General features: G+C 37.0%; 1 protein-coding gene across 1 annotated transcript; it reads left to right on the plus strand.

Annotated features, from left to right (window-relative positions):
* Positions 1-2,850: 2,850 nt before the first annotated feature.
* Positions 2,851-6,288, plus strand: LOC113893240 (sarcoplasmic/endoplasmic reticulum calcium ATPase regulator DWORF). The gene is made up of 4 exons (XM_027543086.1): positions 2,851-2,922; positions 3,008-3,201; positions 6,002-6,100; positions 6,198-6,288. Exons 2-3 carry the CDS (start codon positions 3,189-3,191, stop codon positions 6,094-6,096), a joined length of 108 nt encoding a protein of 35 aa, XP_027398887.1. The 5' UTR covers positions 2,851-2,922; positions 3,008-3,188; the 3' UTR covers positions 6,097-6,100; positions 6,198-6,288.
* Positions 6,289-22,818: the final 16,530 nt, after the last annotated feature.

Genomic DNA, 22,818 nt, shown 5'->3' on the forward strand with positions numbered 1-22,818 from the left:
GTGGTTTTTGTTATTCTATTAATGTAGTATATAATATTAACTTGTATTTGAAAGTTGTATTGACTATATACTCCTGAAATAAATCCTACTTGATCATGGTGTATAATTTTTATGCTACTGGATATGGCTTGTTGGTTTATTGCTGAGAAGTTTTGCATCTACTTTCATCAGCAAGATTGGGTCTGTAGTGTTCTTATAAGATCTTTGGTTTTGGTTTTAGGGTGACACTGGCAGCATGGGGTGAGTTGGGAAGTCTTCTTTCCTTTTCTATGCTTGCAAAGAGTTTTTAAGCGTTAGTATTAACTCTGCAAGTTTGGTAGTATTCACCAGTGAAGCCATCTATTCTAGGACTTTGGTTTGTGGGATATTTTATTATGACTTCAACTTCTTTACTTTTTATAAGTCTATTCAAATATGCTATTCTTTTTGAGTCACTTTTGGAAGTTTGTGTGTTTATAGGAATTTGTCCATATTCAGATCTGTAATATTGACATATAATATCTAATATTTATATTATATCTATAATTCTGGATATAAAAAAATGTTTGAAAAGTGAAGAATTCTGACTTCTTTTGAATAAGGAGACAAGTATTTGAAAATTTTTTAGCTTAAATACCCTAGAAGAAACTAATGTCACCTTGATAATAAAGGAAGTGAAGTCGCTCAGTCGTGTCCGACTCTTTGCAGGGCCATAGCCTACCAGGCTTCTCCGTCCATCGGATTTTCCAGGCAAGGGTACTGGAGTGGGTTGCCATTTCCTTCTCCAACAATGTCACCTTAATAATAAAGGAACTGAGATCTAAATATTCAAGAAAACTTGCAAATTAAAAATAGAAAATGTACCTATATACCTAAGTGATATGCCCTAAGAAGATGATGAGAAAATGGTCAAATACAGGCCCTTGGGTTTATGAGTTTAAAGCAAAACTAGTCTAATAATGAATAAGACATTTTTTCCTGAATAAATATTATAAAACTTTTTTAAAAACTGATAACAAGGAAATGAGATTTTAGATTGAAACTTTCTCTGAGATCTGGGCAATTCATGTTCATTGAATTAGTTTTTCTTTTTTTCCCTCTCTCTATAGAAAACTAGCTTCCCTGGTGGGTCAGATGGTAAAGAATCCACCTGCAACACAGGAGACCTGGATTCAATCCCTGGGTCTAATATGTAGTCTATAGATTATAAGATGAAGTCAACCATGTATCTGCTGATACTTTATAAGTTGACCTGTCTTTATACTTAGAAATGTTTCTTAATAGTAGGCTTCCCTGGTGGCTCAGATGGTAAAGAATCTGCCTGCAATGTAGGAGACCCTTGTTCAATCCCTGAGTCAGGAAGATCCCCTGGGAAATGGCAACCCACTCCAGTATTCTTGCTTGGAAAATTCCATGGACAAAGGAGACCAGCAGCTTACAGACTATGGGGTTATGATGAGTCAGACACAACTGAGTGACTATCACTCCCTCACTCATAGAAAATTAAGAAAAATAATGAGTTGTAAAGTAATCCACCCTCAGAATCAAAATTTGTGTAATAATGTTAATATACCACATTAGAAAAGAGTTTAAGACATGTGACATGGAAATAACTATTTTTAATGTATACACTTTCATACATTCTATTTTTATCCATTTCAGGCAGATTATTTTACCCTAATACATATGTATCTTTGTTTGTTCTCTGGATGGTACTTTACTGTTTCTTTTGAATCTTTTTTTTTTTTTTATAAGTGTTCATTTGAGCCTATTTGTTTAAAGTGTTCAGCTTTTAATGAGATTGAACATTATGCTTTTCTTCTTTTTCTATCTATCTTGCCCTCAATTAAGTTTTGTTCAATATATAGCTATTTAATATTGGGAAAACACCTCCTGACTTTACCAGGCATTTTGTTACATAACCTCTCTTCTTATCTGGTAAAGCCAGTCATTCTTTCAATATTAAATTGGAGAGAGATGACAGCTTGGCTTAAGTGATATTAAACATGCAGTAACCTTATCAGATTTTTTGGCTGCACACTCTAATCTGTAGGTAGAAATTCATAGGTTATCCTTGCCTGTGTGGGTGGTAGCATCCTGGATTCATACAATAGCAAGTTCAGTGTGGCTGAAGCATCATTGAAAATGGGAAATTAGAGGGGTGAGATTTTTTAGGGATCTTAACAAGAAACCTGCTTTTTATTCTCTAGGAGATGGAGAACCATTGGTGGATTTTGATGAGTGATAAGATGTGGTCGTTTGCAAGAAACATTACTCTTGGAACTCTGAAGGTGGATCAGATCAGGTAAGTCTGTCTTTAGAGGAGGACACTCAGTCTTGTGCTGGATTTTTTCAAAGTCAGTTAAAGGTCATTTTGCAAAACTTTTCCATCCAGACCTAAAAGTTACTCCAATGAGAATCTAGGGCATAGTCTAGGTCATGTTACATAAACGAGGTTGGACTTGAAAAATGGAATGTCCCATTTTTATACATTGCTAATAAAAACAAGATTATAACTGCTCTCTGAAAAGTCTAGGCAATACCACAATTTTTTATTGTTTTCATTTCTAGGACATTTATATTTACAATTTTCTGTTTTTAGATTGGTTCATAGAAGGGGCACCATTTATTTTATCTTTTGCATTCTGTAATGTAATAAAGAATTGTCTAAATTTCATATAGCTTTTTCATCTTTTTGACACTTCCTTGGGTAGGTATTAGTATCTTCATTTTAAAACTAAAGAAGCTGATGCTCAATTAAGCTACTTTCATTTATTACAGAAATAGCAATTGGAATTTGAATCTAGGTCTCTCCAACTTCAAAGTCCTTTCTCTCCATCATACCACCCTTCTTCTTTAATAGGACTTGTCTAATTGAAATGTCATCTTTCCTCTGTACACCCACTTCCCTGAAGAGTTCCTTCATGTTGTCTGAGGCATTGAGTGAGTAAAAAAATCTGCATATCTCTGAGTTAGAATTATTCAGCTTAACTTTAGATCCTATAGTCCCTTGTTTCCTTCATAATAGGATAAAGAAAAAGACAGAGGAGTTCTGCTTTTCAGTGCCTTACATCACCCAGACAGTTGGCAGCCAGGAGTCAGGCAGCTGCCACACTCTTCACGTATCTATTTAAAGTTCAAAGAGACACTGGATAACAATAACAAAGAGGTAAGAGTGGCCCTGACCAGCCCACCCAACAACAGGAAGAATGGCTGAAAAAGGTAAGATTTAAGGCACCCAACTCTCTTAGCAAAAAACATTCCAGGCTCCCAGGTTTATTTTCTGTTTCCCTGTTATTCTGAAGAGCAAGGTATCTCTTCTAAAGGAGCATTAATCACATTATGTTAGTGTGACTGCAAAAATGCATTAGATATGCAATTTATGGACCGCATCTATACATTAAGTGAGTAACTTTGAAAGGTTCAAAGAAACAAAAGAGTTTAATTTGCTCATGCTTGTTTTGAAAATTGAGTTAGAAGCAGGTTATTCTCCAGCGTTGTACTGGATTTGAATTTGAAGTACGGTGGTGCACTGGGCTAGAATTAAGGATATTTTAATTTTGTGTTGGATGTGCTACTCAATGGCCATGTGAATTTGGGGAAATCCTTCTACCTTTCTGTGTTTTTTGACTGTCAAAAATAAATAAAATAGGCTTAGTCATTTCTAAGATGCTTCACATCTGAATTTCTTTTCTTCTGGTTTTTAAATGTTTTTTATATCTAAGAAAAATAATTGATAAGATGGGCTAAATATATATACTGCGTCCAAGAAAGCTTTAAATGTCTATGGAAATTAATGCTTTTAATGCTGACAACAATCTCATGAGATATCACCATTTCCATTTTACAGATAAGGAAACTGAGGCATAACAAAATTTAGTAACTTGCTTGTAATCATATGCAAGAGCGTGGGGGCACCGGCTTTTAAACCTGGATAGTCTTATCCAAGAGCACAGTGTTCTTAATATGTATAAGTCTACCTGCTTGGGCATGCTCAGGATCAGAGAGAAGTATTTTGAAATTATTCTTCATGTTTAAAAAGAGATTTTGTGCTTATTTGTACTATTGATGTAAGTGATATATGCAAATGTTATGTTCCTATATATTCCTATTTCAAACCAATGCTACAGATTATAATAAAACTTAAAGTACTAGTGTTAACAGAAGACAAATGCAGGTATGCTTTGAGTATTTAAAAGCACAATCAATGTTTTTTTTTCACGGAATAATAAATAATGAGATACTATAAAGTGCTAAAAGTAGTAGTATTATGTACATTTTAGAATTGTATTAAAATATGCTTGTAAAATTAGAGAAAAAAAAAATAAAATAAAATATGCTTGTATAAAATACAAATGCTCAGTTAAAATATTGGTATTAATTCTAAGTTCCTGGAAATCAGGAAAAATACTAAATCAATATAGAAACAGTTCAAAAAAATTATTGTGACCTCCAGTGTAATGGTACCTTAATTCATAAAAAGACTTTTATCCAAATGAGAGTAAAGAGCATATCGTAATGTTCCCTTTATCCTTAAGGCAATGCCACATGGCAGGTAAAGAGAAAAAAATTTTCACGTTGTTGTGATTAATGCTTTGTTCAAGGTCACAGTGTGATGGAGAAGTTAAGTAAAGCTGTTGAACTTGTGAGAGTTGAGACACTCCAACAATTTTGGAAACCCACTCCAGTGTTCTTGCCTGGAGAATCCCAGGGACGGGGGAGCCTGGTGGACTGCCGTCTATGGGGTCACACAGAGTTGGACATGACTGAAGCGACTTAGCAGCAGCGGCAGCAAGCTATTAAAATTCATATTAATTTCAGGAGATTTGCTATTATGTCTCCAAATTTTAGAAGTGTCTCATTTCTTGATGATTTTAACAGCATTAAAAAAACTTTATTTTTAGAGTGATAGAAATTGTAATAGGAATGCAGTTGCTAAGAATATGCATTTTCTTTGTTAGCTAATTGCATAAAATCTAATTGTGCTTTCAGTTAAGAATATATCTGAGCCTTTAACACAGGGCATTATTCTATAATGATGTCTTTCTGTGTTTTGAACTATTTTGTGAGGTGTCTGAAATAAGATTGAGATGCAGTGAAAAAATAGTTTTATAAGTTGCCTTTTTACAGGTAAGGGTATAAGTAGGAAACTTATAAATATATAATATACATATAAATATAAAAATATAATAAAGAGGAGTTATTATACTTTTGTCTTCTATGTGTGTGTTGGATCAGTGTTGGTTGCTATACTGAACCAGTTGACAAAATAGAATCTCTTTGCTCTGTTCAGGAATGATTACATGATTACGTAAAGTGTAATGCTTTCTTTTCCTATGATAAAGTCAGCTATCAAATCTAAGAACAGTTTTCAACACCTTCCCTACTTTATGATTATTTAGTAGTAATTACCTCACTTTCCAGTGTTTCTATGTAAACAGCTGGTCTCTGTGTTGTTGAACAAATGCAGGAATGTGTTCTGTATACAGCAAACACACACATGGTGGTTAGAGTTTACAAAGTCTTGGCACTTACTCAATGTCATTTGATTCTTAGAACAATTCCTGGAGGTGGATATCATGAGTTTCACTCTCTGTATTTTACAAACCGGGAAGTTCAAGCTCAGGATTGCCCAAGGTCACCTAACTGTAAAAGGAAGGCATATGGTTTGAACACAGTCCTCTGTCCATGGGATTCTCCAGGCCAGAACACTGGAGTGGGTGGCCTTTCCCTTCCCTAGGGGATCTTCCCAACCCAGGGGTTGAACCCGACTCTCCTGCGTTGCAGGCAGATTCTTTACCAGCTGAGCCACCAGGTGGCTTTCACACACACCCTTCTCTTTCAAATACCCAGCTGAGTCACAAGCACCCTTTGTAGAAAAGAAAATAATAATCATGTATGGGTATCATTAGAGAGTGTATTTTTTTTCCCTTGATATTATATCAAATTTCCTCTTATCCTCTTGATTCAGAAGATTTAATACCAACATGACCATTCTAATCTGATTTCTCTTGTTTTTCAGCAGAGGCTACATTATCTCGCTATGTGGTCCCTATTCTTCTCTTAATTGGCTGGATTGTGGGATGCATCGTAATGGTTTATGTTGTCTTCTCTTAGAAAGGTAAAGTTTTCAATAATTGAATGTTTATTCATTAAGAGTATACATTACTCCAGGAATAATGTTACTTGTTTTACTAATAGAACATTTTATCATGCAGGCCAGAAGACTTCAGACTGACATCATTTAGAAGAATTAAGAAAAGCATGAAATGACAGATTATTAAATGTTTCTCATGTAAATGACTGCAATGGTTGACATCAGTTTATAAACTTGCATTTGTAAACTGTTGCTTTGAACCTAAGAATCTCATCAGAAACATATTTTATAATTCTGGGTACAAATAACTATAGGAAAATATAGATGAATTTCTTTATCACTTGAGAGTAAGAAAAATGTTCCTAACTATGACTTAAAATGCATAACCAATAGGAAAACATTTGGTAAATTAAACATAAAAAAGTGAGCCAGAAATAAGAGACATAGTTCATAGAAAACAAAATGTAAATGTAAACTTGTCCCTTAAAACTCTTATTACATAATAAGAGAACTGTAATTAACTCTGAACGGAAGAGGCATTATTCACCTGTCAGATGGGAAATATGAAGATATTTGACAGTATATACTGGTAAGGCTGTGGGGAAATAAGTACTCTTCTATACTGTTTTTAGAAATCCAAAATGATACAATACTTTTGGGAGTATTTAGCAATCACAGTACCAGAATTACCATATGCATTTAACTTTTGACCCAGCTATTCCTCTTCTAGGAATACTGATGTTTCCTCAGATACACTGGTAAAAATACAAAACCATATATGCACAAGTCTATTCATTATAGCATAATCTATTAGAGCAAAACCCTGGAAAAAGCCAAATATCTATTAATAGAAGACCAACTGAATAAATTGTAGTCAATCCACATACTGTGGCACTTAAGCATCTGTAAAGGGCTTCTCTGCTCTGGTGGCTCAGATTGTAAAGAATCTGCCTGCAATGTGGGAGTCCTGGGTTCAATCCCTGGGTCAGCAAGATCCCTTAGAGAGGAGAATGGCAACCCACTCCAGTAGGAAAAGGAATGAATGAAGGGGGTCTCTATACAGTGATATGATGTCATCTCTGGAAAAAACAAAAACCCCAAACAGGTACAGAACAATCTATGTTCTCTTTTGTGTAAGAAAGGAGGGGCTATACCAACATGCACACATACCTGCATGTATTAAAAATACCGGAACAGAGGAGCCACAAATGGATGAGAACTTCATAACTTCATTTCTAACAAGTTTTCAGGTAATGCTGATGGTCCTGGTCCAAAACCCATAGTTTGAAAACCACTGCTGTAGAAGTGCTATGGTTTGATTGTTTGTGTCCCCTCAAGATTCTTAAGTTGAAAGCCTAACCCCTAAAGTTGATGATATTTGGCAGTGAGGGTGAAGTTTGGGAGGTGATTAGAGCATGAATGTGGAGCCCTCACGAATGGGATCACTGCCCGTTTCTTCCTCATTAACTACAGCATCCTTTTCTGCTGCTGCTACTGCTAAGTCGCTTCAGTCGTGTCCGACTCTGTGCGACCCCATAGACGGCAGCCCACCAGGCTCCCCCGTCCCTGGGATTCTCCAGGCAAGAACACCGGAGTGGGTTGCCATCTCCTTCTCCAATGCATGGAAGTGAAAAGCGAAAGTGAAGTCGCTCAGTCGTGTCCGACTCTTCGGGACCCCATGGACTGCAGCCTACCAGGCTCCTCCGTCCATGGGGTCCTCCAGGCAAGAGCACTGGAGTTGGGTGCCATTGCCTTCTCTGCTTCTAGTCAACTAATTTTTCTATAGAAAAGGAAAATCTCTTACCAAAAAAATTAGGGAAAGCTTTGGCTTTGTTCAGTAATTTTTATCTTATAGACTTGATTAAACATTTCAAAAAAGCTTTTTAAAAAATCTGTTTAAAGCAGTATTTTAAAAATGCTAACAGAAAATGTATATAAAATTAGGCTCAACTATGCTCATGAACCACTTGACCTAATTTTAGTTTTCTCATGACTTGAGAAGATTGAACTCATCCTGAATCAGAGGACCACTGGATCTGGCTCCTGTAGTCTTGTGAAAGCCGATTGTTAAATTTTCAGGAATTTTCTAAGTTAGTCTCCATCTCATTGGCAGCTTTAAATTGGCCACAGAAATCAACAAGTACTATAAATCAGGGCTTTTCCCCACTGGACAGCCAGTTTTTAAACATTCACCAGGACACTGCTGACCTGAATCCTCTAGACTTCCCTGACAGAGGTTTGTAGGGGTTTCAAAACCATCTACCATTTGCCCCCTTCTTCACATTGTTTGAATTAATTAAAAATATGGCTGTTCTATTCCCTTGACCTCTTTCTGTATGATAGACTTTAATGAGAAACCCATGAAAGCCATAGCTTTCTCAGAACACATACATTCAAACAAAACTGTAGATGCCATTTCAATGGATTTCCTGAAATCCATTAAAAGACTTGCTAGGTGAAGCAGCCTGTGGGCTGTCACCAACCTTCTGAAGGCTTTAGGCTCCTTTACAACTGGGCTCTGCTTTCACCTGGGTTAAGGACATCGTCTCATATTTTAGCTTTCTTCCTAGAGACTGCGTTTTTCTCTACTTCTTTCTGCTGATACCATTCCTGCATGACCTGTCAGGTTTCTGGCATTTATATACCTCTATACCACAGAGTTCTGACATTAGATTAGAAAGTTAGAAAACAAGATTGAGGTAACCTATGTACTTTGTCAGAACAACTTTCTTTTCTTTAGTCTGGAGTATTTTTCCTCCCTACATGCTGGGCCTTTTCCTTAGTTTTTTGAAGCTACAGGATATCTCGTTTCTTGTTCAAATGTGTGTCCAACTTTTCCCTGAAACACAAAAGCTTCAGCATTCCCACACATCTTAACTTTCCACCTTGAACAAAGACTTTCTTACTTTAAGAGCTCAATATTCTTTAACACTTTAAAACAGATTGTAATGTTGTTTTCAAGCAGTAGTAGAAATGAATTTTTCTATAATTATTTTAATGCTATGTTTTCATATCCAACTGGATCATTTGCTCAGAGAACAAAGAAATTTTAGTGCAGTGAAAAGAACAAAAGTTTTGAAAGTCAGATTGTTGTATTCTAGTTTAGGAGTCCTTTGAGGAGTTAATTAATCTTTCTAACCTTAGTTTTCTCAACTATAAAAGGAGAAGAAGAATGTTTTCATGGAATTGTTGTGAAGACTGCAATGTTTGCTAAGCCTGCCTGAACTTAAACAATTGAATCATTTATTAAAAAGACAGATTCTCAAACTTCTGCTCTGGAGAGTTCATTTCAGTAAGTCAAGAGAAGGCCTATTAAGAAATAAATTCCCCAGGTGATTTTTGTCATCACAGAAGTTTAGAAACATACCTATCATATATATGTGTGAGTCTATGTAGGCGTTACTTCTCTGGTACATAAGACCCTGATCAATGACAGCTTATATTGGTAAACCTCAATCATATTCCTGTTTATTGCTACAACAGAAAATCAGCACTTTGTATGAGCTTATATTACATCATACTTTTTAATTACATAAAGTATTAATGACATATTATTTGTTCACTCATATTTTCATACATGTGAATTTTTTGTTAAATTTGAGCCCTTTATGAATGAATACATTTCTCATTTCTCCAAGTCATAGCACAAAGTATCAAAATACACAACTAATAAATGTGTCATGCAACTAATAAATGGGTAATTATTTTTCCCTTACAATATTCTTGAATGCACAATGTTAATGTTCTAACTTTGAACTTTCTAGATGTCTTTGGAGCAGTGTAAGCTGGATTGGAATTCTCAAAGAAGTGATTAGTGATCTGTGAACAGTAGGATTAGGTAGGTGGCAGCATACAGATTTCACAAGGCATAGAATCTTAAATGCTTTAAGTTTACAAAATCTTCAGCTTACATAAGTGCAGATGTAATTATTTGAGAAGACGACTCTGAGTTAACTGTGTATCATTTTGGTTGCATAACTTCCCACCTTATATCATCACAGCCCTCACTCTGTGCCCCTCCCTCTCAAGGTATGTATTGATGTCAGAGCTAAAAATGTTAATTTCTCTATACCCTGTATTAGGACATAAAACATAAGAACATCTTAAAGCTTTTTATTACTCACTATGTCTGGAAAAGAAAGAAATTCCAATGAGTTCTGAAATATCTAAGGAAACTCATCCTGAGCAACCAAACCTGGTAGAGCTGAGGCGATTCCCTAGAGAACAGAAGGCTACAGGCGAGGTCCCTGTGCACAAGACCTGTAGCAGTCGGCCTTCTGTGCCCACAAGTTCTGCATTGTGGATACAACCAACTGCAAAACAAAGCATTTGAAAAAACAATTCCAGAAAGTTCCTCAAATTGAATTTGCTATATGCCAGTAACAACTTACATAGATTTACATTGTATTTACAACTATTTGCATTGGATTTATTTTGTGTTAGGTATTATAAGTAGTCTAGAAATTATTTAAAGTGGATTAAACATTTAAATGTAAGACTGGATACTATAAGACTCTGAGAGGATAATATAGACAGAACACTCTGACCTAAATCACAGTGATATCTTTTTGTATCTACCTCCAGGAGTAATGAAAATAAGAACAAAAACAAATGGGATCTAATTAAACTTAAAAGCTTTTGCACAGCAAAGGAAACAATGGACCAAATGAAAAATGGGAGAAAATATTTACAAATGAAGAGGTTGACAAAGTATTAATCTCCAAAATATACAAATAGCTTAGATAGCTCAATATAAAAAATAAAACCCAATTAAAAATGGACAGAAGCATGGATGGACCTAGAGAGTATCACACTGAGTGACATAAGTCAGAGAATGGAAAATATCATATGACATCCCTTATATGTGGAATCTAAAAAGAAATGATACAAATGAATTTATTTACAAAACAGAAACAGACTCACAAACTTCAAGAATGAGCTTATGGTTGCTGGAGGAAGGATGGGGAGAAGGAACCGTTAGGGAGTTTGGGATGGACATGTACACACAGCTATACTTAAAATGAATGACCAACAAGGACCTACTGTATACCACATGGAACTCTGCTCGGTGTTATGTGGCAGCCTGGATGGGAGGGGAGTTTGGGGGGAGAATGGATGCGTGTATATGTATGGCTGAGTCCCTTCGTTGTCCACCTGAAACTATCACAACATTGTTTATTGGCTGTCAGTCAGTTCAGTTCAGTTCCTCAGTCTTGTTTGACTCTTTGCAACCCCATGGACTGCAGCACACCAGGGTTCCCTGTCCATCACCAACTCCTAGAGCCTACTCAAATATCCATCACATCGGTGATGCCACCCAACCATCTTACCCTCTCTTGTCCCCTTCTCCTCTCACCTTCAATCTTTCCCAGCACTGGGGGCTTTTCCAATGAGTCTGTTCTTTGCATCAGGTGGCCAAAGTATTGGGGTTTCAGCTTCAGCATCAGTCCTTCCAATGAACATTCAGAACTGATTTCCTTTAGGATGGACTGGTTGGATCTCCTTGCAGTCCAAGGGACTCTCAAGAGTCTTCTCCCCAATACAAAATAAAAAGTTTAAAAAAATAGGCAGAAGATCTAAATAGACATTTCTCCAAAGAAGACATACAGATGGCCAAGAGGCACATGAAAAGATGCTCAACATCACTAATAATAGAGAAATGCAAATCAAAACCACAATGAGATATTACTATCACTTCACACTGGTCAGAATGACCATTATCAAAACATTTACAAACAATAACTGCTGGAGAGAGTGTGGAGAAAAGGGAACCCTCCTACACCATTGGTGGGAATATAAATTGGTAACCCCACTATGAAAAACAGTAGAGGTTCCTTAAAGAACCAAAAATAGAATTGCCATATGATTTAGCAATACCATTCCTGGGCAGTTATCTGGAGAAAACCATAATTCTAAAAGATACCTGTACCCCAGTGCTCACTGTAGCACTATTTACAATAGCCAAGACACGGAAGCAAATGAAATGTCCAAAGACAGATGAATGTATAAAGAAGGTGTGTACATATATACAGTGGAATACTACTCAGCCATAAAGGAGGAGGAAATAATGACATTTGCACCAACATGTGTGGATCTAGAAATGATCATACTAAGTGAAATCAGACAGAGAAAGACATATGATATAGCTTATATTCGGAGAAGGCAATGGCAACCCACTCCAGTACTCTTGCCTGGAAAATCCCACGGATGGAGGAGCCTGGTAGGCTGCAGTCCATGGGGTCTCTAGTAGTCGGACACGACTCAGGGACTTCACTTTCACTTTTCACTTTCATGCATTGGAGAAGGAAATGGCAACCCACTCCAGTATTCTTGCCTGGAGAATCCCAGGGACGGGGGAGCCTGTTGGGCTGCCATCTATGGGGTCGCATAGTCAGACACGACTGAAGTGACTTAGCATAGCTTATATTGGAATTTAAAAACAGGGTAAATGAACTTATTTACAAAGCAGAAATAGACTCACAAACTTCAAAAACAAACTTATGGTTACCAAAGGGGAAGGTATGGGGGTGAATAAATTAAGAGTTTTGGATTAATATATACACTACTATAAAATAGATAACCAACAAGGATCTACTGTATAGCACAGGGAACTTTACTCAATATTCTGCAATAACCTATATGGGAAAAGAATCTGAAAATCAATGGATATACATATAACTGAACCTCTGTGCTATACACCTAAAACTAATACATTTTAAATCATCTATACCCCAATATAAAATAAAAATTAAATAAAATTAGATACATAAAAAGTAGAGTACACAGGAGGGTGTGCATAAGTTATATGCAAATACGATGCCATTTTGTACAGGGGACTTGAACATCTGTGAACTTAGGTATCTGCAGGGGTCCTGGAATCAATCCCTTGCAGATATGCAGAGATTGCTCTAATATCCACCTGTAAATCTTGTAATTAATTTCCTCAGAAAATGAAAAGAGAAAATTCATTTATCTCCTACTTTTAGTGTTTTATTTGCTACCCTTTATTTTTGCTACTATTATTTCTCAGACATGATCTCTCATTTTTCCTTTCTTTTCTTTTTTGACAAACAGAGGAATTCCGCTTAAAATATGCACTAGCTTAATATTCCTTTATAGGAAAAGAAAGGACACCAAAAGCTGAAGAATACTATTTTGAGTTGGTTATTTCCCAAAGATTGAGAGGGATGAATATTTTACTTTCGTTCCACTCTTATTTGAAAGTGATTTCTTGGTTTGTGATGAGTGAGATGGGTATGCAATTTCTTATAAATCATCGTGAATCTGGAGTGGGCCCAGAGTTGTGGATTTTTTCAGAAGGTCAGAAATAGTCCAGAGTTTAACACTTTGGTTATTATTCTAGATTTAAGTTTATTTTCAGTCATTTTCTTGGGCCGGGCATATATGCTCTTATAAATTCAAAATTCCAAACAACACAAATATATATCTGTCAAAGTTCTAAATTTTAGGGGTCTATGCCTATGAATATTAAAAGAAATAGGACATTGATTGGAATCTTGATGTTGAATGAAACAGCGTCATGGAGAAATCATTTGAGTTTTTGTAAGTTACTCATCCTGTACAATTGGTCCAGAAGTGAAAAGTAAATGGAAATAGGCTTCTCAGTGGTTTGCATATTTATGTGCTCAAAGCCCCATTTTCTCTCAGCTACACCTTGTGAAGGTATACTCAGGATAGGGTGCATTTTGATTTAGAAAATACAGTTCTTTAGTCTAACAAACATGCTAAGCTCATCAGCATATTGTAGACATTGAGAGTATTCCTCATTTATCTTTCTAAAGGTAGAAACTTGATTTTGAACCTGTTGACAATCAATGGACAGATTGCTCTGGAGTCAGACTGTAAACACCTTTTTAAGCAAGCAACCAGATTCATCTTTCTTTTTCCCCTTTCTGCTCTTGTCTTTTTATTTAATATCCACTCACTTTTCCTATACTCAGGTAATATGTAACCAACACTTCACTTCTGGTTTCAGTAGCCTATGTAAAGTAATGGGATCGCCTTTAGTATTGGGAGTTCAAACTTCCCTGGTTGTTGCCTCTCTCCTGATGAGGAACCCAGGAGGGTACATAAATGTCTGCTCCCTCTAGTCACCACTTCTCCTGTTTTTCCCAGGCACTATGGATGGCTTCCCACTTCTCCCCATCTCTCCCATCCCAGCTCTCATAGTTGTGGTCTATGGGTAAGTTGCTGTTTGTGGAGTTCTCCAACAGTGCTGCCTATGCCACATATATTACCACACGTAAGCAGATAGCTAGTGGGAAGCTGCTGTATAAATAGGAACTCAACCTAGTGCTCTGTGACAACCTAGAGTGGTGGGATGAGGACGTGCTGTGGAAGGGAGGTAAAGACGGAGGGAACACATGCATACTTCTGGCTGATTCATGTTGTATGGCAGAAACCAACACAGCACTGTAAAGCAATTATCCTCCAATTTAAAAAAATACTATTTTCAACTCACCAAAATGATTTCAAAATCAGTGGCTTGACCCACAGTTTGAAACACATTATTTAAAATTCAGTATTTTTAGACATTACCATCTTGGTAAGAGTTTTTTCTGACCACCCACACCTTCAAATACACACACACACATTACTTAAAATTCAGTATTTTTAGACATTACCATCTTGGTAAGAGTTTTCTCTGACCGCCCACACCTTCAAATACACACACACACACACCCATCCACCCACCCCTAAGCTTCTTTGTTCTTTCTAAGTGAGAACTTTTTCCTTTTGCATCCTTAATCAAATAGTGGGAATGGAACCCTTACTAGTGAGAGGGTAACAGGTAGGAAGGCCAGAGGTCCCCAAGCTGCAGGAGGAAATAAACTGCAAGTGGCAGATGTTTTTCTTCCCTTCTTTATACAAAATTAAGAGAGACTTCTTTTAATTCTGTGTTGACAACACCTGGCTCTGCCTTGAACTAACCAATTCGTTTTTCCTATGGAAATATTTTTCTTAAGCTGTGTTAATCAAACTATGTATTTGTTTTGGAAACCGCCTTTCTCCAAAGTGGTTCCACCTAAAACTAACTTTTTTTCTTTTCTCAAGCCTTGGGATGATAATGACTCAACAAACCAGTATTCTTGTCAATTGTTTTATGGCTGGAGATGACATACCTCATGCCTTTCTATCTCAAAAATGCATATTGTGGAGAGGAGCCTGGTGAAACTCCCTCAGCCTTGAGGTGTCTCTCTTATCTGTTTAGCAGCTCATGAACAGACATAAAACACCTTGCTAAAAAATAGCAAAATTCTTTCTGCCCCCTTCTGATGTCAGAGGCTTTCTCTATCTTTCTTATACTTTAATAAAATTCTGTTACACAAAATGTTGCAAGTGGTCAAGCCTGGTCTCTGGCCCCAGATCGAAGTCCTCTGGAAGTCACTAATCCTGGCACACTACTTGTAGCAGCAACCTTTCACTAGGTACTAAACTTTTTAAATATAGGATATGTGACAATGTAGGATTCATTGGGTATAACTAGAAAATGTCCAGTAGATATATGTCAAAGGAATGGAATGAATAAATGAATGAATGTCTAAACATTACCTTTAATCCAACAGCCTCATGAGATACAAGTATATGAAGCTCTTAGCAGAGCATCTAGTGATTAGTCATGTCATGTCCAACTCAGTCGTGGCCAACTCTTTATGACCCCATGGATTGCAGCCCACCAGGCTCCTCTGTCCATGGGGATTCTCAGGCAAGAACACTAGAGTGGGTTGCTATGCCCTCTTTCAGGGTATCTTCCCAACCAGGGATCGAACCCAGGTCTCTCACATTGCAGGTGGATTCTTTAAGGACTGAGCCACCAGAGCCTCTAGTACTTACTAAATGTCCAATTAGTACAAAGGATTATTTTAGTTATTATTAATATCACAATTTTCCTTATTATTTCTTACACACATTCTTATTTATTGCACCCAGCAACTCCCTGAAGTAGATGTCATCATCTCCATGCTGTGGAAACAGGAGTGCAGAGATATTGAGACTTGTTCATGATTATATAGTTAATATTGATATAACCAGAACTTGAACCTATGTCCTTTGATTCAAAATTGCTTTTCAACTATGCTGTATGATCACCAAATTACAGTTTTTTTCCAACTATACTGTGAGATGCACCAAATTTCAGAAGAAGGAAATCATCAACCTACATTTGTTTATTCTGGGCAACACTATTTTCATGCTTCTTGAACTCCACAGTTAAATTCTATAGCAAGATCACCCTTATCCCCTTTCTCTAACTTCCTTTCTGTTTTCTATTATTTTGGTCTCATTCTATGCAATGTAGTCAAGTTCTTAGATTTCTAAGTCCCTTGGTATAAGGGCATCTTGTATCACAGAACTTAAAGGTTCTTGATCAGCTATATCTGGGCTGCCTGCTCTAAGCCCATTTTGTACATTCTGTTCCAGAAAAGAACAACTGTTGGCCCTAACATACCTCACCCCCTTTCCCAGAACCTATATTTTATTCAACTACTTTCTTCCAGCTTTTCAATTTTGTCTCAACATGAGTCTCCTTCAAGAAGCAAAGGGACATAGAACTTTAAACCCTTCTCCATATCTGCAGATACAGAGAGTAAGTTGAGGGTTTTCACATTGTAAATCACTGTATGGAGATACTCATGCTTAGAAGTAAAACTAAAATACCTATATGTCAAGGGTTTTCAATGCTTACCTAGTTCTCACTAACAATAACATATGAAGAAGACTATCACTAAAAGATACATATGTAAAAAGTGACCTCTTTCCTCAAACATTTCAAGCAATACAGAAGAAAGTAAAAAGCTTAGATTCCCTTCACCTGTCTCCAATTCTACTCCCTTCCTCAGAGGTAGCCAACCACTATTAGCAATTCAGTGGGTATCAATCCAAAATCATTTTGATGCAACTATAAAATAGCTTGTATATTATAATTGTAAAAATACTGTCTTATACATTATTTTGTTTGATTCTCATGAAAGATAGGTGTATCTAGGTGTGTGTTATGAGACTTATGAAGGTGGACTTGTCCAAAGTCTCATAGCTGGTTACCAGCTCAGCATAACTTAAATTCTTGACCAAGGGCTCTGAATCACATGCCAGGTACTGTTCTAAGCATTTTGCACATGTTAGCTCACTTACTCCTTAGGACAGCCTTCTCAATTAGGGTGATTATTATGTCCATTTAAAGATGAAGAGAGATTCAGAGAGGTTAAGTAACGAGCTCTAGTCATGCAGTTAGACTGTATCAGAACTTGTATCAAGAAGTTGAACTTGAACCCAAGAAATCTCCTTGGGTATTAGAACTTGAACCCAGGAAATCTTTTGAGCCTGGAGATGACTGGTTATGTTGTATATTATTTCTGCTATAGTCAATTTCATCTTGAAGTCTGTGTATTTAAGCCTAGTAGAGCTGTAGTCAGCATTGTACTCTTACAGCAAATAACTTAGACCTTATTTATGCTGCTGCACATATCTATTGCTTTTACTTTTGTATCCCATTAGACTGTATGTTTGGGTTTCCCAGCTGGCGTGAGTGGTAAAGAACCCACATGCCAATGTAGGAGACGTAAGAGATGTGGGTTTAATTCCCGGGTCAGGAAGATCCACTGGAGGAGGGCATAGCAACCCACTCCAGTATTCTTGCCTGGAGAATCCCATGAACAGAGGAGGCTGGTGGGATCCCGTGGAGTTGCAAAGAGTCTGATGTGACTGAAGAGACTTAGCGTACATGCAGACCATATCTTCATGTATTTAAAACACTCTGAATAGCTTTGCTTGGTGTGAGATGCTCAATAGTGTACTTTCTTTCCTCCTCTTTCCCTCCCCCTTTTCTTTTTCTTCTTTTTCTATGACAGAGGTATTCACTTTCCTTCCATTCTTCACTGTGTATCCACTGAAAACAGCTTCAAGTGACAGTGATGTGGGAGCTCTGAAAGTCTCCCTGGGGGCTGCCTGGTAAATGTCTCCAGAAAGTGATGATTTAAAAACTTTGAAGTTTAGGGACTTTGCTTCACAGTCTTGGGACTTATATATGATGCAAAAATAATCCTTTAGAAGACTTTATAAAAACTATATCTATATAAAATTCACTTAAGAGAAAAGTGAAAAAATAAAGCAGTGGACATTTTAGTGGTGACTGTAATCCAGGAATCCAAAGAGGTTTTACAACAATAACAGCAGCAACAGCAACAACTCATCAATCTTTGTAATTTTATGGCCAGTTAGTGACAAGAAAACTTTTGAGAAGAAAAGGGGCATGGTGTATAAACATGTCAGGTCATAGGAACAGAATAGAGTCAAAGCAGACAGCAAGGTTTTGTGATGCATCACCTGGAGAAAAAGCAAATCCAAGGTCAAGTGGAGGGCAAAGCTCCATGTTACATTTTCAAACCATATCTGAGTTTTCATTGATGTCAAAGTAAGAAATTTAGCTACTGAGAAGCATTTGAAACTCACTGCCTGAGATAATTTTGCTTAACAGTTATCACTGGAATTTTATCTTTTAGGGAAAGGTCATAGCCCAGGGAGTGAAAACATTAGTGCCTTCAGATTAATCATCTTAGTCTAGGAAAGAGTAACCTGACTCAATACCCAGCTTTGGAAAAAATGGTTAGAATTCCTCTGCCCTAGGGGCTTCCCAGGTGGCACTAGTGGTAAAGAACACGCGAGCCCATGCTAGTGGTGTAAGAGATACAGGTTTGGTCCCTGGGTCAGGAAGATCCGGGCATGGCAACCCACTCCAGTATGCTTGCCTGGAGAATCCATCCCATGCACAGAGGAGTCTGGCAGGCTACAGTCCATAGGGTCACAAAGAGTTGGAACAACTGAAGCAACATAGCAGGCATGCATGCATGCCCTTGGGATAGATGGTATATGAACTAGTGATCGCTTGTAGAAGAACTTGAAGAATGATGGGAACCTAAAGGCTCAGTAATTGTCAATCATATTGTAATTAATTGGACTGATATCTGACAAAACCACTCAACTTATTGTTTCTTTTTCATGTCTGGTGCATAGTATGATAGAAGAGTGAAACAGATATTTTTTTTCCCAAGCAAGCTGATAAAGATGTGTTTTATAACCAGACCAGAGATCTGGGTAGTATGAATCATCTTTGCAAATAAGTATCCAAAGTTTTATTGTTTGTTGTTGTCTAGGTAGAGATTGGTTTATGTCAAGTCAGTGTGCATGTATGTTCAGTCTTGTCTATCTCTTTGCAACCTCATGGACTACAGCCTGCCAGGCTCCTCTATCCATGGGATTCTCTCAGTAAGACTATTGGAGTGGGTTTCCATTTTCTTCTCCAGGGAATCTTCTCGACCCAGGGATTAAATACACATCTCCTGTGTCTCCTGAATTGACAGGCCAATTCTTTACCTCTGCGCCACCCAGGAAGCCTGCAAGTCAGTGTACTCTGTATTATAAAACTGACCCCTCAAACCACCTTTTTAACCCATCCCTGAACTATACATCCCCTCTAAATCTTATTTACTGCTTTACAGTAACTCACTACTATCCTTGTTATCCCCACTAGGCTCTATCTAGTGGAATTTGCATCATTTAGTAAAGAAAATTAAGTCTGTGTGGCTGTGTGTGTGTCCTGAAAGAGAAATCTGACAAAGAAGTTTCCTTCCTTTTAAAACTATATCAATAATTAGAAATGAAAAAGAAGTTACAACAGACAATGCAGAAATACAAAGGATCATAAGAGGCTACTATGAGCAACTAACTATATGCTAATAAAGTGGACAACCTAGAAAAAAATGGAAAAATTTTTATAAAAGTATAACTTTCCAAGACTGAACCAGGAAGAAATAGAAAATATGAACAAACCAATTACAAGCACTGAAATCAAAACCGATCAAATATTTTCCAACAAACCAAAGCCCAGAGCCAGAAGCCTTCATGGGTGAATTCTACCAAATGTTTAGAAAAGAGTTAACACCTATCCTGCTCAAAGTCTTCCAGAAAATTGCAGACGAAGAAAAACTCCCAAACTCATTTTATGAGGCCACCATCACCCTGATACCAAAACCAGACAAAGATGTCACAAATAAAGAAAATTACAGGCCAATATCACTGATGAACGTAAATACAAAAATCCTCAACAAAATTCTAGCAAACAGAATCTAACAAACATTAAAAGGATCATACATCATCATCAAATGGGGTTTATCTAAGGGCTGCAAGGATTCTTCAATATACACAAGTCAATGTGATACATCATATTAACAAACTGAAAGATAAGCATATGATCATCTCAATAGATACAGAGAAAGCTTCCGACAAAATTCAACATTCATTCATGATAAAAACTCTCCAGGAAATAGGCATAAAAGGAACCTACCTCAACATAATAAAGACTATATATGACAAACCGAGATGAAACATTATTCTCAGTGGTGAAAAACTGAAAGAATTCCTCTAAGATCAGGAGCAAAACAAGGGTGCTCACTCTTGCCACTGCTATTCAATATAGTTTTAGAAGTCTGAGCCATGAAATCAGAGAAGAAAAAAAAAATAAAGGGAATCCAGATTGGAAAAGAAAAAGTAAGACTCTCACTGTTAGCAGATGACACAATACTGTACATAGAAGATCCTAAAGATGCCATCAAAAATTACTAGAACTAATCAATGAATATTATACAATCACAGGATATAAAATTAATACACAGAAATCCCTTGCATTCTTACACACTAACAATTAAAAAAATCAGAGAAATTAAGGAAACAATCCCATTTACCATTGCAACAAAAAGATTAAAATACCTAGGAATAAACCTACCTAAAGAGACAAAAGATCTGTATGCAAGGAACTATAAGACACTGATGAAAGAAATCAAAGACAACATATGGAGAGAGGTTCCATGTTCTTGGATTGGGAGAATCAATATTGTAAAAATGACTAAACTATCCAAAGCAATGTACAGATTCAATGCAATCCCTATCAAACTACCAATGGTATTTTTCACAGAACACAACAAAACATTTCACAATTTGTATGGAAACACAAAAGACCCTGAAGAGCCAAAGCAATCTTGAGAAAGATAAACAGAGCTGGAGGAATCAACCTTCCTGACTTCAAAGCTACAGTCATCAAGACAGTATTATAGTGGCACAAAAACAGAAATACAGACCAATGAAACAAGATAGAAAGCCCAGAGATAAACTCATGTATCTATGGACACCTTATCTTTGACAAAGGAGACAATAATACACAATGGAGAAAAGATAGTCTCTTCAATGAGTGGTGCTGGGAAAACTGGACAGCTACATGTAAAAGAATGAAATTAGAACATTTATGAATGCCATATACAAAACTAAACTCAAAATGGATTAGAAACTTAAATGTAAGGCTAAAAACTATAAAGCTCTCAGAGGAAAACATAGGCAGTACACTCTGACATAAATCACAGCAAGATATTCTTTGGCCTACCTCCTAAAATTAAAGTCACTCAGTCGTGTCTGACTCTTTGTGACCCCCTTGGAATTCTCCAGGCCAGAATACTGGAGTGGGTAGCCTTTCCCTTCTCCAGAGGATCTTCCCGACCCAGGGATTGAACCCAGGTCTCCTGTATTGCAGGTGGATTCTTTACCAACTGAACTATCAGGGAAGCCTGATTTACCTCCTAAAGTAATGGAAATAAAAGAAACATAAAAAAGTGGGATTTAATTAAACCTAAAAGGTTTTGTACAGCAAAGGAAACAATAAACAAGATTAAAAGACAACCATCAGAATGGGAGAAAATAATTGCAAGTGAAGCAACTGACAAAGGATTAATCTCCAAAATATGTAAGCAGCTCATACAGCTCAATATCAGAAAAACAATCCAATCAAAAAATGGGCAGAAGACCTAAACATATTTCTCCAAAGAAGATTTACAGATGGTCAATAAACACATAAAAAGATGCTCAACACTGCTCATTATTAGAGAAATGCAACTCAAAAATACAGTGAGATATCACCTCATACCAATCAGAATGGCTATCAATAAAAAACTGCAAACAATAAATCCTGGAGAGGATGTGGGTTATAGAGAACCCTACTGCACTGTTAGTGGGTATGTAAACTGATAAAGCCACTATGGAGAAGAGTATGGAAAGAATCCATCTGTCAATGCAGGAGATGCAAGAGATGTGGGTTTGATCTCTGGGTGGGGAAGATCCCCTGGAAAAGGAAACAAAAACTGGCTCCAGTACTCTTGCCTGGAAAATTCCATGGACAGAGGAGCCTGGTGGGCTACAGTCTATAGAGTCACAAAGAGTTGGACATGACTGAGCATGCATACACACACACACACACACACACACACACACACACACACACACGTTCCTTAACAAACGAAGAGTAAAACTACCATATGACCCAGCAATCCCACTGGGGGGCATATACCCTGAGAAAACCACAATTCAGAAAGAATCATGTACCCTAATGTTCACTGCAGCACTATTTACAATAGTTAGGACATGGAAGCCACCTAGATGTCCATTGACAGTTGAATGATAAAGAAGTTGTGGAACATATATACAATGGAATATTACTCAGATATAAAAAGGAATGGATTTGAATCAGTTCAACTGAGGTGGATGAACCTAGAGCCTGTCATAGAGTGAAGTATGTCAGAAAGAGAAAAACAAATATCATATTAATGCATATACATGGAATCTAGAAAAATGGTACTGATGAGGATATTTGAAGGATAGGAATAGAGATGCAGATGTAGAGAACA

Source organism: Bos indicus x Bos taurus, chromosome 1 (assembly GCF_003369695.1).
Source record: "Bos indicus x Bos taurus breed Angus x Brahman F1 hybrid chromosome 1, Bos_hybrid_MaternalHap_v2.0, whole genome shotgun sequence".
In the NCBI taxonomy this organism is placed as follows: domain Eukaryota; kingdom Metazoa; phylum Chordata; class Mammalia; order Artiodactyla; family Bovidae; genus Bos; species Bos indicus x Bos taurus.